Source organism: Crotalus tigris, unplaced genomic scaffold (genome assembly GCF_016545835.1).
Source record: "Crotalus tigris isolate CLP2741 ecotype Arizona unplaced genomic scaffold, ASM1654583v1 scf7180000019244.426175, whole genome shotgun sequence".
In the NCBI taxonomy this organism is placed as follows: domain Eukaryota; kingdom Metazoa; phylum Chordata; class Lepidosauria; order Squamata; family Viperidae; genus Crotalus; species Crotalus tigris.
In genome coordinates, this window is record NW_024097452.1 from 160,410 (window position 1) to 174,812 (window position 14,403).

At 38.0% G+C, this 14,403-nt stretch overlaps 1 protein-coding gene across 10 annotated transcripts in view; it reads left to right on the forward strand.

Annotated features, from left to right (window-relative positions):
* Positions 1–3,939: 3,939 nt before the first annotated feature.
* Positions 3,940–14,403, forward strand: part of CAMK2D (calcium/calmodulin dependent protein kinase II delta) — a 162,209-nt gene continuing 151,745 nt past the window's right edge. The window contains exons 1-2 of one of the 10 annotated variants that reach the window (XM_039361282.1): positions 3,940–6,486; positions 7,850–7,944. In XM_039361282.1, the coding sequence (XP_039217216.1) occupies positions 6,422–6,486; positions 7,850–7,944 (160 nt within the window). In that variant the 5' untranslated portion in view covers positions 3,940–6,421. The other 9 variants (XM_039361283.1, XM_039361284.1, XM_039361287.1 and 6 more) reach the window with 9 other exon arrangements.

The following is a 14,403-nucleotide window of genomic DNA, read 5'->3' on the forward strand; positions in this document are numbered from 1 at the left end:
ACATAGATTAATTATGTATTACCTAATACATAAATAAAAACAGACCTGCCCTGTCAAAGTAAGGAATCATGATATTTTATGCTGTGCTAGTTTACCATATGTGAGACTGGTCTTTTAAGTCCATAGTAGCATCTCTCAAATTAATAAAATTTAGCTCTGTATTTTCCCTTAATCTGCCTTTCTCATGCCATCTTCCCATGACAATAGGTGCATGATGGCAGAGGTTTCTATCACGCTAAGGACTTCATGCGCAGAGGGAATTCTGCAGCATCCTAAGAACTTGAGAATTGCAGGGTTGAGTACATGCAAACATATCTTAATTGTTAAAAGAGACTCTAATATTAAGCAAGAAATATTATATATGCAAAAGATAAATGAATTCAGAAATCAGTCACATGAATATAGGATTTAACAACTGAAATGGAATGTATGTTCTTGTTTCTTGATTTCACTCCATTATTTTGGGAATCCTATACTTATTAAGTGCTGTTTTATTAATGTATTTAAATTGATTTCTTATGTGTCCACACTAGTTGAAAAATTACAAATAACTTTCCAACTCTAATTATGATCATATATTAACCATTACCAAAAAACTAAAATTATTATACTGCTATGAAACAGATAATTAATTAAAATTGAGATCCTAAACTTATCTGCCAACTATATATAAAAATAAGGATTTTTTAAAATCCTTGTGTCAACAGTCTAATTATGCCTAGGATATATCACAGCTATACTGTAGAATGAAATTCTACAGAAAGCTAGCCTTCCTTCCTAACATCAAGCATTAAATCACAAGCATTTTGCTTCTTTCTTTGTGATAGGCATTTTTCATTTTGGTAATTAGAAGAAAAAAAGGACAAAAAAAAAAGGCTAAGCACAATTTTGTGGTATGTTTAAACAGAAAAGGCAAGCAAGTGCATATACACGACACTGCTATAAACAGTGCTGCTGGGATTATTTGCAAACATCATGAGTCATACTGATTTAATATTCATAAACTCCATTTATTATAGCTTGACCACTACCAAGGGATTTTAAGGAACAGGCAATAAGTGCTGCATGTAATCTTGACCATTTGGATAGAAAGCTTGCTGCTACCTGCAGCAATTAGATGGTAAATGGGCATCTTTAGGTTTGGATTATGTCCAGTAATATATGCCCAATAGCCCACTGTTCAAGAGGGGATAGCTCAGAATGTGTCATTGGCATGCCTGGCAATCCTTCTGGAGAATCTGTCTCTAGGAGGAATGCTATCCACATAATCTAGACTCATGACTGTTTATCAAGCCTTGTGATACTATTATGATCAGTGGCAATGTCAACATTAGACTAAAGACAGATATAATGGGGCATATATCACCTCTGTCCTGCTGTTCTGGAACAGATATACCATTGCATTTGCGCATAACTCTCTAATGCCACAATTATGTTAACATACCACATCATGTCATACATCAGGCTATATTTCTGTATGATATCATGTTTGATGAAAGCTCATAATTTGCATTGTTTGTATGATGACAACATCAGGCATTATCCACTGCTACCTGACTCCCCATATAACTGTTGCTTGCATTTGTGAACAAGTCAACTTATGGCATACCCAATTATGGAAGAGCTGTGGTGGTGCAGTAGTTAGAATACAACATGTTAGGCTAATTCTGTCCACTGTCAGGAGTTTGACTGACTCAGGCTTCCACCCTTCTGAGGTGAGTAAAATGAGGAGCCAGACTGTTGGGGGCAATATGCTGATTCTGCAAACCATTTAGAGAGCATTGTAAAGCACTACGAAGGGGTATATAAAGTGCTATTGCCATTATTAGTTAGGAGATGTCTTCCTCTTCAAGCTCCTGAATCTGGAATCTCCTTTAGGGTTTACCTGGATTCCCAATGAAAAGTTATTCATACACATTAACAAATGATACTCTAGTACATCCAATGCCAAACAGATCATTCTTAGTTTTATTTTATTTTGAGATTATCAAACCTGGATTAACTTCAGAAAATGAGATTCCTAGCTTTACAGAGAGATGTCAATGGTGATCTAAACTCTGATCAATCCCCAAGATTGTACGTACTACTAATATAGTAATTATACCCTTTTCTCCAATATTTTCAACCAGATATGTAGGTTACAATCACGAAATTTGTAGCAGGTGCAAATTATCCTAAAAAAAAAAAATCAACCTATGGCCACTGCCATACAGCACTTGCTTATCTGAAATTGATAAAGCTAGAACAATCAATCAAATCTAATGACTTCCTATTTTAAAGGACATAACTTTGGATCTAAAGTCATTTTTTTAACATATGGTTATCATGTTCAATACGTTACAAAAATATTTACGAACACTAGCATTTGCTATTTGACACTCCCAATTATAGAAATTTACCCTTGGAAGTGTACAGGAGATGCAGAAATATTAAAACGATGATGATGATTTAATACAGCCACCACTTCTTTGACATGTTAGTCAATGCCAGAATTTATGATGCTACATAAAGGACAAGAAACTTCCTAAAAGGCATAAACCTAGTTTAGGATAATATTCATAAATCATTTGTAAATAGTGCCATAAATATTAAACAGTTGTTAATCCCAAAGATAACAAGCAATAAAAGTTAAAGGATATTTTAAACCTATGCCACCAAACTGGTAATTTCTGTAATTTAGTGCCCTTGAAATCTATTATATGTTGACATGACTTTTAGGGCCATACAAACTTAGATAATTAAAGATTGCAGCTGTATTTCTAGATACAAGTCGAACTTCATAAGCATATAGCCTAGAAATAAAATGTTGGTGCTTAGTCATAAAACACGTAAAATACATAAATCTTTACTTTGGAAGGATTTGTTCTGGATACATATTTTAAAATCTGGATATTTTAATTGCAGTATTCTGAGAACTGGGGTTATTTTCACATTGCATTTTAGCAGTCAACACTCAATTATGATTGCAATTATATTGTTTCATTTTAGATTATAGTGAGAAGTAAAGATTTGAGGCCACTGAGGAGGCATTTAAAATGCTTCTCACTTACCCAGTGCCAAAGTTTCTTTGAGATATTTCAAAGCATTTCATCTCCTTCACATTATATTCTACTACCAGCCTCAGAGAATGGTAGAGACTTAGCAGAAGGCATTTCATACCACAATTATTGCAAGCAATTTAATTCTCAGGATTTGGGGGGCTTTATTTTAAGCCCTTCTCTCCCACCAGTTCACCTCCCAATGACCCTGACCTGATGTAACCTCACCATCACAAGACTCTCACTGATGACTCACATCTGACTTATCACAAAACCCTCACTGCCCCACCCACACCTGAAGCCCTTATAAACAGAAGAGTACTGACACTGACATCCCCTAAACCCTGCTGAAGATGTTACCTAGCCTGGTAACAAAACATTTGGAAACCAACCCACAAGCTCAGAGAAGGAACCTTCACTCTCATTCTTCACTGGAGCTAGATATTTGCCACTATTGCAAACTTTATTTAAACATTTTATGCATGCTTATTTTTTGTAACAGTATTTCTCATTTATATTTTTTCTACGGTTTTTGTTTTTGTTTACACTGCAATACCTAGTCATCAGATACTTTATTTAAATTCTCTAAATAACTCTCTGGATTTGGCTGGATCCATTTGACAATAAAAATAAGATCTAGCAAATGCTATCAACTTAGTCTGGTAGACATTGCTAAAAAACATTCTTGGCAAAGCTTTCCTTTCTAAACATTTATGGATTGTGTCTTCCCTTTGGTAACCAATTATACTAATGACTAAGAAGAGACAGAACATTTGCAAATTAAAATTATAATAAGTCTTAATATCCTTTGCCAATTAACACAAATTATTCAAAAGTCATGGCCATTTAAGGCTACAGAAATAAGACAGTAGCTTAATGTTTTGCAATATTTTTAATCTATATATTTTCCTATATTTTAATTATAAGCATCCATATAATTTACCACAATATTGAGCAGTCTCATACAAGTCCTAAAATTTATCAAGATGGTGATTAGTCTCATAATTTGATAATTAAATGCTCATTCTTTTTGTCATTATAGTTATTCTAAAAATAAATTCTGTATAAAACGGACACACTGCGTGAAACAATAACATTATAGTATACTGCACTGAAATGGAAGTTTTCTTATAATTTCATATTTATTGGTGGTTTTTTGTCTGTTTGTGTAAATAAAATGTTCCTTCCTTTGATACCATAAGCCTGACACCATAAGCTTGATGTCATTGGCTTTATTTGAACCTATATGTAGAATCTACAGGATATTTTTTAATTTTAAGAGGAGCTTCTTGCTTTGTCTCAATGAAAGGCTCCAGTAAACTTGACTTCAGTGCCAAAAGGAAGAGTTGCCATAATTCATGAAAATATGCACACACCCCAACAGGAATGAAACCAGCAAGCTGCACTGAGATACAAACAGGAGGAATCAGGTTTCCAGTATAGATTTTAAAAAAATCTTAATTAGTTACACAGTTAGTCATAATCACTCAAAGGCAATTCCCACAAATTAAGTAACTCCAGTAGCATATTCCTTATTAAAAAATGATAGCGTCAGTTGGAAAGAGAATAACAAACGGATGAGGCAGAGGAATTTCTGTGTGAATTTTTGAAATGTAGAATACATTTGACTGAGCTCCGCTTCCTCAACGAATAGCAGACATTGCAACTTTGAAAAGCCTTACACTACAGTATCTTAAATCAGGCTGACCCATATATAATTGTGTAAGCCCAAACCACATGTATGTGTATATGGAAGGGCACTGGAATCCCATCTTTGTTCAAACCCCGCTTTGTCGCTTACTCTCATAGACTTCAGCGAGGTACCCCCACAATTACCTGCACCGTCGTTTGCACGGATTATGCGGAAGGCTTTTACAGTGTCGCGTCTAAAAGCATACAGTACCGGCATCACAGCCTTCTAATCTAATTTTAAGGACGTGACTCAGAATCCTTTCGAGTGGGAGGCGAGTGTGTGCTTATCCTGACATGCTCTTATTCCTATAAAGTATAATGCATAACTTATTTTTTTAAAATAAAATTAAGACTTCCAATTTAAAACAAAAACGCAGCGCCCCGCTAATCAAAACAGCCCACAGCCGAGCATCCTTCCTAAACGTTCCCCAAAACCCAACTGCCCCCTCCATAAAATAGGCTGGGCTGTCTCGCGAGAATCGGAGAAGCGACGTTCTGCTTTCTCTCCTCCCTTTTTGTTTCCAAACGCAGAGTGGCGGATGGAGCGCACGAGGTATCGCGTCGATTGTGACGCCAAGAAATGGAACGCGGAGGAGAGGGACGGGGCGGGGAGGCTTCCCCTCCTACAGCCTGGGAGTGGATCCTGCTTGGGATCGGCTGCCTCTAAAGCTGGGCGATTTGGGCCGAAAGTCGTTCTAAAGCAGAAGCCCTGCGGTAAAGGCAGCAATGCAAAAGGATCCGTGACCCGGCGTTCTTTCTTAGCGCCCCCGTGTTGCCAAGTCTTTCATTTCAGGCGATCTCCTTGGAAAGCTTTACACGTTCGTTCATTCACACGTCTTGGATCAAAGAATCGGTGAGGGAGGGAGGGAGAGAAGGAAGGAAGGAAGGAAGGAGGGGCGCGCTCATGGAACTGGCCACAAAACCTGTAGGGCACTACATTCCGCAGTCGGTGTAGAGACTTAAAGGAAAAGCCAGGAAGATCGGGGGCTGCTTTGCTCCGCTCTGGCCAGCCAGGCAACGGGGCTCGTCCAGCGGTCGCTAGAGGGAGGTGTGGTATAGAGAGACCCGCCAAGGCGACGGCTGCTGGAAAGCGAGCAGAAAGGACAAGCTGCCGGTCGGGCTTCCCTTGCCTTGAATCGAGCGCAAGAGTCCCCCGGAGGCGCCGCTGGCGAGGCAGCCCTCGGGAAAGAAGCGCTTCGGGGGATTCCCGGTAGAAAGGAGCGGCATCTGAGGTTGCCCGAGCAGGGGCAAGGGTGTCATCCTCCCTCGCCTCTCCTTCGTCCCGTTCCCTATTAAATCAGCCTGAGGGCTGCTGTTTCTCCCGCGTAAGCGCAGGCTTTGCTCGGCGGCTTGGGGTTTCCATTTTGGATGAGAGCGTTTCCGTAGCCAGCTCTACCCGGAGAGACCCCCGAAGCGTGCGCGCCGAGAGAGGGAAGTTCGCGGAGAAGCCCGACCCTGCCTCCCCTCCGGCTCACCTCCCAAACAAACAAGCCAGCCGGAAAGTCTCAAGAAGCTGCCAAGAAGGAGCGTGGCTGAGAGACTCGCCCGGAGGAAAAGAGGAGGCGGAGGAGAAGAAGAAGCGCCTTTGCCCTCCCATCTTCCGCCCTGACCGCCTCCCCTTTGCTGAATCCACCTTCCCTCAGTCCTCTTCTTCTTCGGAAGCGCCAGGGGCTGCAAGAGCCGGACTAAGGATGGCTTCAACCGCAACCTGCACCAGGTTTACCGACGAGTATCAGCTCTTTGAGGAGCTTGGAAAGTAAGTGGCTCGCCTTGCTAGTGGCCACCGGAGAGCTTTGGGCGGCAGTGCGGGGAAAAAGGAGCTTTGACAGCTGGGAGGAATGGCGCGCCAGCGGGGAGCTGCTCTGGGTCGAGCCCTGCCCCCAGGTCGCTCCTCGCGAAGGGGATAGCGCGCTTGTTCAGCGGCTCCTCCTCGCCGCTTTCGGGGCCAGCCGCCCGAGCTGCGGGAGGCTGAGCTGGGCTGATGGCCGGGCGGAGGGAGCGGAACGCAGGTGCTCGGATAAAGGCGATCACCTTCCCTCGCCTGTTTTGCTCGGCGTGAAGCTTCCGACCGTGAGCTGCCGCGTTTATCGACGCGCAAAGTTCAGCCCGGGCGGCAGGGCGTGTTTCTGTGTGTGTCAGTGTGCAATCCGGTCGTAGCAGGTCTTCCCGCTCTTGGTTTCTTACGCGGGGTGTAAGCTCTTGCAGCGATCGGTCTTGTCGGAAACAAGATTCTGACGCGGGATTTTCCACCTTGCCCGCCTCTCGTAAAGTGGAGGGGACACATGATCCTGGGAGAACCACCGATGACGAAATTGGCCCTTGGGCAGCGTGGGTGGCTTGTATTCGGACGTCCGTTCGAACGACCGCAATCGAAAAGAAACGTGGGCGGCAGGAGGCTTGACCCACGTTTAAGTATCAGGAAATGTAACCCAAAGGTGCATTTTCTTCAGGCGAAGATTGTAATTTAGAGTTAAATCAGCGGGCTCCGCCTCTTGCTTTTTATTACTGTATTTCCTTACCCCCGCAAAAATATCTATCAATTCAGTTCTATGTTAAGTCTGTTATATAAACGACTTGAAAATGCTTGACCAATGGCAGGCGGAGTATTAGCGTTGGGAGCCTGTCATAAAGAACTGCCTAATTTCCGTGCTCGCTCTGCAAGGGAATTGCACATGAATGCTCGTGCTTAAAACTGCAGGTAGTGAGATTTATGGCATCCAGGCCACTCCATAGAGGCTTGAGCTTAAATAAATAGAATGGGTGTTTTGGTTGTTATATCTGAGGAGGAAAACGGATAAAATGTAAGAACATTATTCCCTGCAAAAAATATATTCGCTCATATCTTTGAATCAAAGCACAGTAAAAATACAAAATGGGTGTGAAAAATTCACACAATTCTGGTGTTAAGGTAGCCACTTGCAACAGTACGTGCATGCATTCAATATATTTGAAGAAGATACCTTTTCCATACAGTTTAAATCCACTGCTGCAAACCCAAATAAGGCAGTATTTTTTTAAGAAAAAAAATGTCTTGTTTCTTGACACTGTTCAGATTATTAGATGGTTAAGTAGCCTACCCAAAATTGGCATTTATGTTACTCTTGTTTATTGATTTCCAGGGGAGCTTTCTCAGTGGTGAGAAGATGCATGAAAATCACTACAGCACAAGAATATGCTGCCAAAATTATCAACACTAAAAAGCTGTCAGCAAGGGGTGGGTACTCTTAAACTATTGTGAAATATATTTGCAGTAATGCAGCTAGACATGAATTAACTAGATGGGAATGAAAACAAAGATGTTTGCTGTTTTGTTTTAGAAAGCCATATTTATCCTAATGTATTTTTATGGGAAAATTTAAGAGTGTTTCCAGTGCTATTTTAATTTAGATCTGTAATTTTGGAATTAGCTCAACTATTACATTTAGGTTTTCTGCTTTTCTTTGCTTTCATTGGAGAAATGGAGGACCATATTAATTTACGAACACCCTTTTACCTATATACCCAAGTCATTCAGTTTGGCATTAAAAAACAAAAAACATAGAAGTGACGTGCTTCTCTATTAAAACATACTTGGTTTAAAGTAAAACTGATCTTTGTCTTTCTCCATGCTGTAAGTTAAATAGTTTCAGCTTGGTTCAGTCAAATTTCCCCCCTTTACATATAACTTTAAGATTTGCAGTGTTCAGTGCATCAGGATTATGCAAGTTCAATTTTAAGGTGTCTGGGGCACTCTCCAAAATATTACAAGTAACATTTATTTTCCCCAAAAACCTCTGCTAAGTTGTGTGGAAGTTGCATAGAGCAAGCTTTCCTCTGGAGCTTCAGTATTGTTATGTAGGAAAGGCTTCCAATGGATTACGCTCTCAGTGTGTATGTGAGATTATCTCCTTAAATTTGTTTTCTTGTTCATGGTAAAGCCATATTGATGTATTTCCATGGAATATTGAGATTATGGATTATTTTCTGATGACATATATCAGAATAATGTATAACTTTTTCATGAGTATGGAAATAAATGGAACCCTTCAGTATACAGACCCATAATGTATAGTTTAACAATAAAAGCTATGGGATTGGAACACAACATTTATTATGTATATATCATTGATAATGAACTGTTTCTGTACATTTGTTTTTACACATACATCAAACTATGATATTTAGAAGATTATTAATGGTAAATTGGCAGGCAGTTTTTGTCTGAAGGATGTTTGCTTAAAATTGATACAACAGGTTTTAATAGGATATATAGCCTAATCCAGTGGTGGCGAACCTATGGCACGGGTGCCAGAGGCGGCACTCAGAGTCCTCTCTGTGGGCACGCGTGCCATCACCCCAGTCCTAGGCCTTCAGCTGAGTTTTATAAAACCTTTTCACTTTAGGCCTTCACCGCTGTGTGCAAAAAAAAAAAAAAAAAAGTTCAATCAGTCAATTTCAACTTCTCAGTGGAAGAAAAAGATCTTGCAAAGTTGGAATTGATTGAACTTTTTAGTCCCACCCAGTCTGCCATTACCACCGCAGCCACCCAATGGGCCACTCCCACCTGGCACTCGTCGATGCATAAGTGGGTTTTTGGTTGCAGTTTGGGCACTCAGTCTCTAAAAGTTTCACCATCACTGGCCTAATCCCTATGTATGTTTATTTTGAAATGTTATAGACACCCCGAAAGTAGCAGTCCTAAATTTAAGGCAATCTTTTCTTTTTTTAAAAAAAGCAAGATTAAATGAAAATAAATAAATAATTTGTATAATCATATACTAAATACTCTTTCTCCTTGTTTCCTTTAATATTACATCCCTAGCCTTTTGCCATCTGGAATTTGAAGTGATACACTGCAGTAGCATTTATTTGTTTGCTTGTTTGTTTGTTTTTTCTATTAACCGCTAGAGCTAACAGTATGTTGTAAACTGAAAAAGATTTAATGCATTTGAATATTTTGTAGCTTAGAAACATTTCAACCAGATTTTTCATTTCATTATAAATTCAGTAATTAGGATTTGATGGACCAAATTGTTAAATTTTGTGCAATTACTAACTATGTAGTGATAATTAATTGCATATTTTTTAAAACTGTGCTCTGTTTTTAGTATTTTCAATATATAGAGGAAATAAAAAAATAATTTAAATAGACCTTTGGGAACTGTTGAAATGCCTAAAATAGCAAACTATTATACTGGCTGTAGAAAATAAGTAATATAAACATTTAAATGTTCCATATTTAATTTAGATGTGAATGAGGTGAGTTTTAACTATCCACCTTAGCTATTTCCATTGTCCTCCACAAATAGCTTATTCCTATTGTTTTTTGCACAATCTTTGAGCATTTCCCCCCCCCTCCCCCATTACGCTATAAAAGAAGGAAAGCTTTCTTTAACCAATATTATTCTTTAACCAAATTCTTAGGGGGCTCATCTATTGTATGATTTCATCTCATCCATTTTGTATAATATAAGAATTTTGTCTTCTACTATATGGATGTCAAACTGCTATGGATGTCAAACTGTATTAAATCTTGAACATTTCCCCATAATTAAATTGTTTAAAAGGCAATTGGAGAAAAAAATAATCCCATTATGACAGGTGAACTATTTTATTGAGCCTCAAACTAATTATTTTGTTAAAAGATTTAACTGTGTGGATTAAAAAAATAACAGCAAAGAACTAGAAAATTTTTGCTTTACTAAAGAAAAGAAGAAATCAATAGGATGCAGATGAGTTGGGAAGGAGTGTGACAATGGAAAAAATATAATAAAATATGACAAGTCAAAGGTAAATTGCTGCTTCTAGTTAGCAGAGTATAACAAGCAGTATTTATAATACAATATGGATTCAGCTAAGTTACATTATCCATTAGGGATGCTTAATAATCAGTTGAAGAATTCTTAAATTTACATTAACTTCCATCTCATGCTTTGCAAAATAATGTGTGGATCAAGTAATAAGCATGACCATAATAAGTAATAAGTATAGCATAGAGAATATTAACCTACTATAAATCCATTTCTTCAGAAAAGCCAATGTGGGTTTTATACCACATTGAACTCCTTAAAGAAATGTTAAGATACAAATGAAACATGTGATAAATTATGAATGTGTTGCTCATTTACATTGTTAGAACATGCTTAAGTCTAAAATAGCCATTTCACACAGTACATAAACTTTGTTTGGTTAACCCAAGTGTAATAAATCCCAGATTAATATAAGAATGGCTTGTATTTTAAAGAACATTTTTATCTGAGATAACTGTTAAGAAGTATTTTTTCCCATCTGTAGTTTGAAAGGACTTCTTTATATGTTATTGTTATGAAATATGAAAGTTCAGGTGTGAACAACACTGAATTTTATCAGCATACAGATTAATGCCCTTAGGCACATTTAGCTTGAAAATATTGACATTGTTTTGAATACCTACATTGTGTATCTAAATGTCCTTTGACATCATTTTAAGACTGTTTTATACAATATAATATTTATTGGTGGACTTTCACTTTTGAGCATATTTATGTTGCTAAAACAGTTTGCTGTGATCCTGAAATACTTTTTGTTATGAAAGAGAATTGTAATGAAGCAAAGGAAATAGGACCTATGATTCTTGTCACCCTGAGGGCATCCTTTCTGGAATACTAAGTGTCTAAGAAGCTATTTTAGAAATAAAATGGATAAAGCGGTATTGTGAATCTGTTTACCCTTCTGTAGTCTAATTTGGGAACTTCAACAAGTGATTTTGATAACTCCTGGATTATAATTGGAAGTGATGTTCAGTTGATTCTAGTTTGTAACCTTGTTGGTCCAGTGCTTTCAATCTGAAAAATCAATCTTTCTTTTTTAGTGCTTTATTTTCTTTGAAACTTTTCGTAAAACTGCAGTCAATTTTTGTATCTTTCAACACAGATACCAGTACTGTTTAATTTGTAATTTGAAAGGAAAAAAATAAGAACACATAGGGATGGTGTTATTAAGGTTAATATGGTTTAAAAATTATTTTGGGGGGCTTAATGCATTAAATATGATTTACAAATCAAACATACAACATTGTTAAGCAGAAAAGACAAATTCCATGTACATCATATTCTACTTTTTTTTCTCTTTCTCATCTTTTGGATCCACTACTGCTGCTGTTTGATATGTTGCAGCATCACCTTCTCCTCATTTCTTCTCTTGTCTTGTTTTTGGGAAATGTCTTAATGCCTCTCTGCAAGAAGAATAGGAAGAATGAAAACAATGTTAGTTTTTTATTTTTTTCTAACTATAAGTGTATAAGTGGTTGTCCCTGTTGTTTCAGAAGCAAGGACTGTCCATATCAATTCAGTTTTGTCTTTCTGGTATGATTGATGTGGATCATAAGCCATAGTAGTGCACTGGTTAGAATGCAGTATTGGAGGTTAATTCTGCCGATTGCCAGCAGTTCGATTCTCACCAGCTCAAGGTTGACTCAGCCTTCCATCCTTCCGAGTTGGTAAAATGAGGACCCAGGGGGCAATATGTGACTCTGTATACTGCTTAGAGAGGGCAGTATAGCACTTTGAAGTGGTATATAAGTCTAAGTGCTGTTGCTATCATTATAGGCAAAGAGGAAAACATCACAGGATGTACTTCCTCTGAGAGTAAACTAAACACCTGCTTACCTTTGAAGAAGTTTTACTATTCTTGTGTGTATCGATGTGAATGTATAGAGAAAGAGAAAATGAGACCTGCTGGATTATGTTCATCTAGTCCAGTTTCTTATTTTCACACTGAATAGCTAGATACAAATAGAAGGCCAGGAAGAACTGCAAGCTATGGCATTTAACATCTAGTACCAATGACACTATGGGCTTTCAATATATAGGTTCCAGATAGTTATTATGATTTAGAAATGTCATCAAAGCTGTTTACCATTGCATTTGTCTATTCTCAGTTTGTTTGGGCTTAAGGAATGCAATACAAGAAGCTTGTTAATTTTCTTTGAACTAAAAACTAATACATTGTGTTCTTTATTTTTTAATTATCACAATACGATACATAATACATTTATTGTATAAATGCAAAGTCAGTCTATGATGGTTTGGAGCTTTAACAGATTGGAATAGTCTTTGTTTTCCCTTGTGTACTAGTTCTTATGAAGTGCGTGCTTTTCTTTGACTCAAAACTAGAACCATTGTTTGTGGTCTCATTCTGGTCCAAGTACAGGATGGAAGAAAGGGTTGAAAGGAGCAAGAATTTGCTAAGAAAATTGAAATAAAACAATTGGAAGTAATTATTTAGTCTGATACCTACTCAGTATAAACCTCCAAATTAAAGCATCCACAGCAAAGGTGTGCCAACTTCTGCTTGACGATACTGTATTTCCTGCATTGGATGCTATAATTTCCTTTGGTAATTGATTCTGCTGTTTAGCTCTTGTTATTCATAAAACATTTTTCCATCCCTGAACTAAAAGCTGCTTTCTTGTAGTTTAAGACTATTTAAAAACTGTTTTCTTGTCATTTAAGACTATTTTTCCATGTCTTTACTCTGGGATAATAAAGAGTAAGTTGTGGTTGTCTCTGGTGCTCCTCCAAGGTACTTGAAAAGTGCTATTTTCATATTTTCACTTGGTCTTTTCTTCTTGGGGATAAGCATTTCCAGTTTCCTCATTCTGTTTCACCTTTTAGTCCGCTGTTTACTTTCATTTCCCTCTTCCAATTTGCTGAATCCTTTTTACAGTATGGTGGCCAGAACTGCACATAGCACGAGAAGCAGAATCTGACAGTGTAGAATAGAATAAAGTTACTACAGGTGGTCCTCAACCTAACAACAGTTCATTTAGTGACAGTTCAAAGTTACAATGACATTGAAAAAAAGTGACTTACGACTGTTTTTCACACTTAAATAAACATTGCAGCATCCCCGTGGTCATATGATCAAAACTCAGATGCTTGGCAACTGACTCATATTTATGACAGTTGCAACGTCCTGGAGTCATGTGATCCCCTTTTGCAACCTTCTGACAAGCAAAGTCAGTAGGGAAGCCAGATTCATTAAACAACCGTGTTACTAGCTTAACAACTATAGTGATTTACTTAACAACTGTGGCAAGGAAAGTTGTAAAACAGGACAAAACTCACTTTACAAATATCTCAGCAACAGAAATTTTGGGCTCAGGTGTGGTCATAATTGGAGGACCAACTGTTTTCTCTGTGTATAACTGCACCCTGCTTGGCAGATTATCCATATTATTAATCCTCATTCAACCTGTGATCATTTAAAATTCTAAGATCCTTTTCACATATGCTATTATCCAATCAAGCATATTGCATTCCTCTGCCTGAAGTGAAGGCTATCCTGAAATATGTTTAAACTTCATGTTTTGCTAGTTTGGCCATTGTGATTTGAGCCCTGGAAATGTTCATCTGTTTCCTAAAAGCGCCTACAACAAGGGGCAGAAAAAAAGAGAGCCATCTATTCCATCTGTATAACAGACAGCAATGAATAGGACCCATTTCTGTTCCAAAGTTCCTACAGTTTAGCTGTCAACAAGGGAAGAAGACATACACTTAATTATGAAACATAATTCTTTCTCCAGGCCGGTCTCCAAGGAAAACACAGTTTGTACCTAGCAGAATATTCTGGTATATAGAATAATATGATGCAGAAAAGGATATTCCTGACTATCACCTTTTGTTCTTAAATAAACCAGGAGAGAAGAACACAG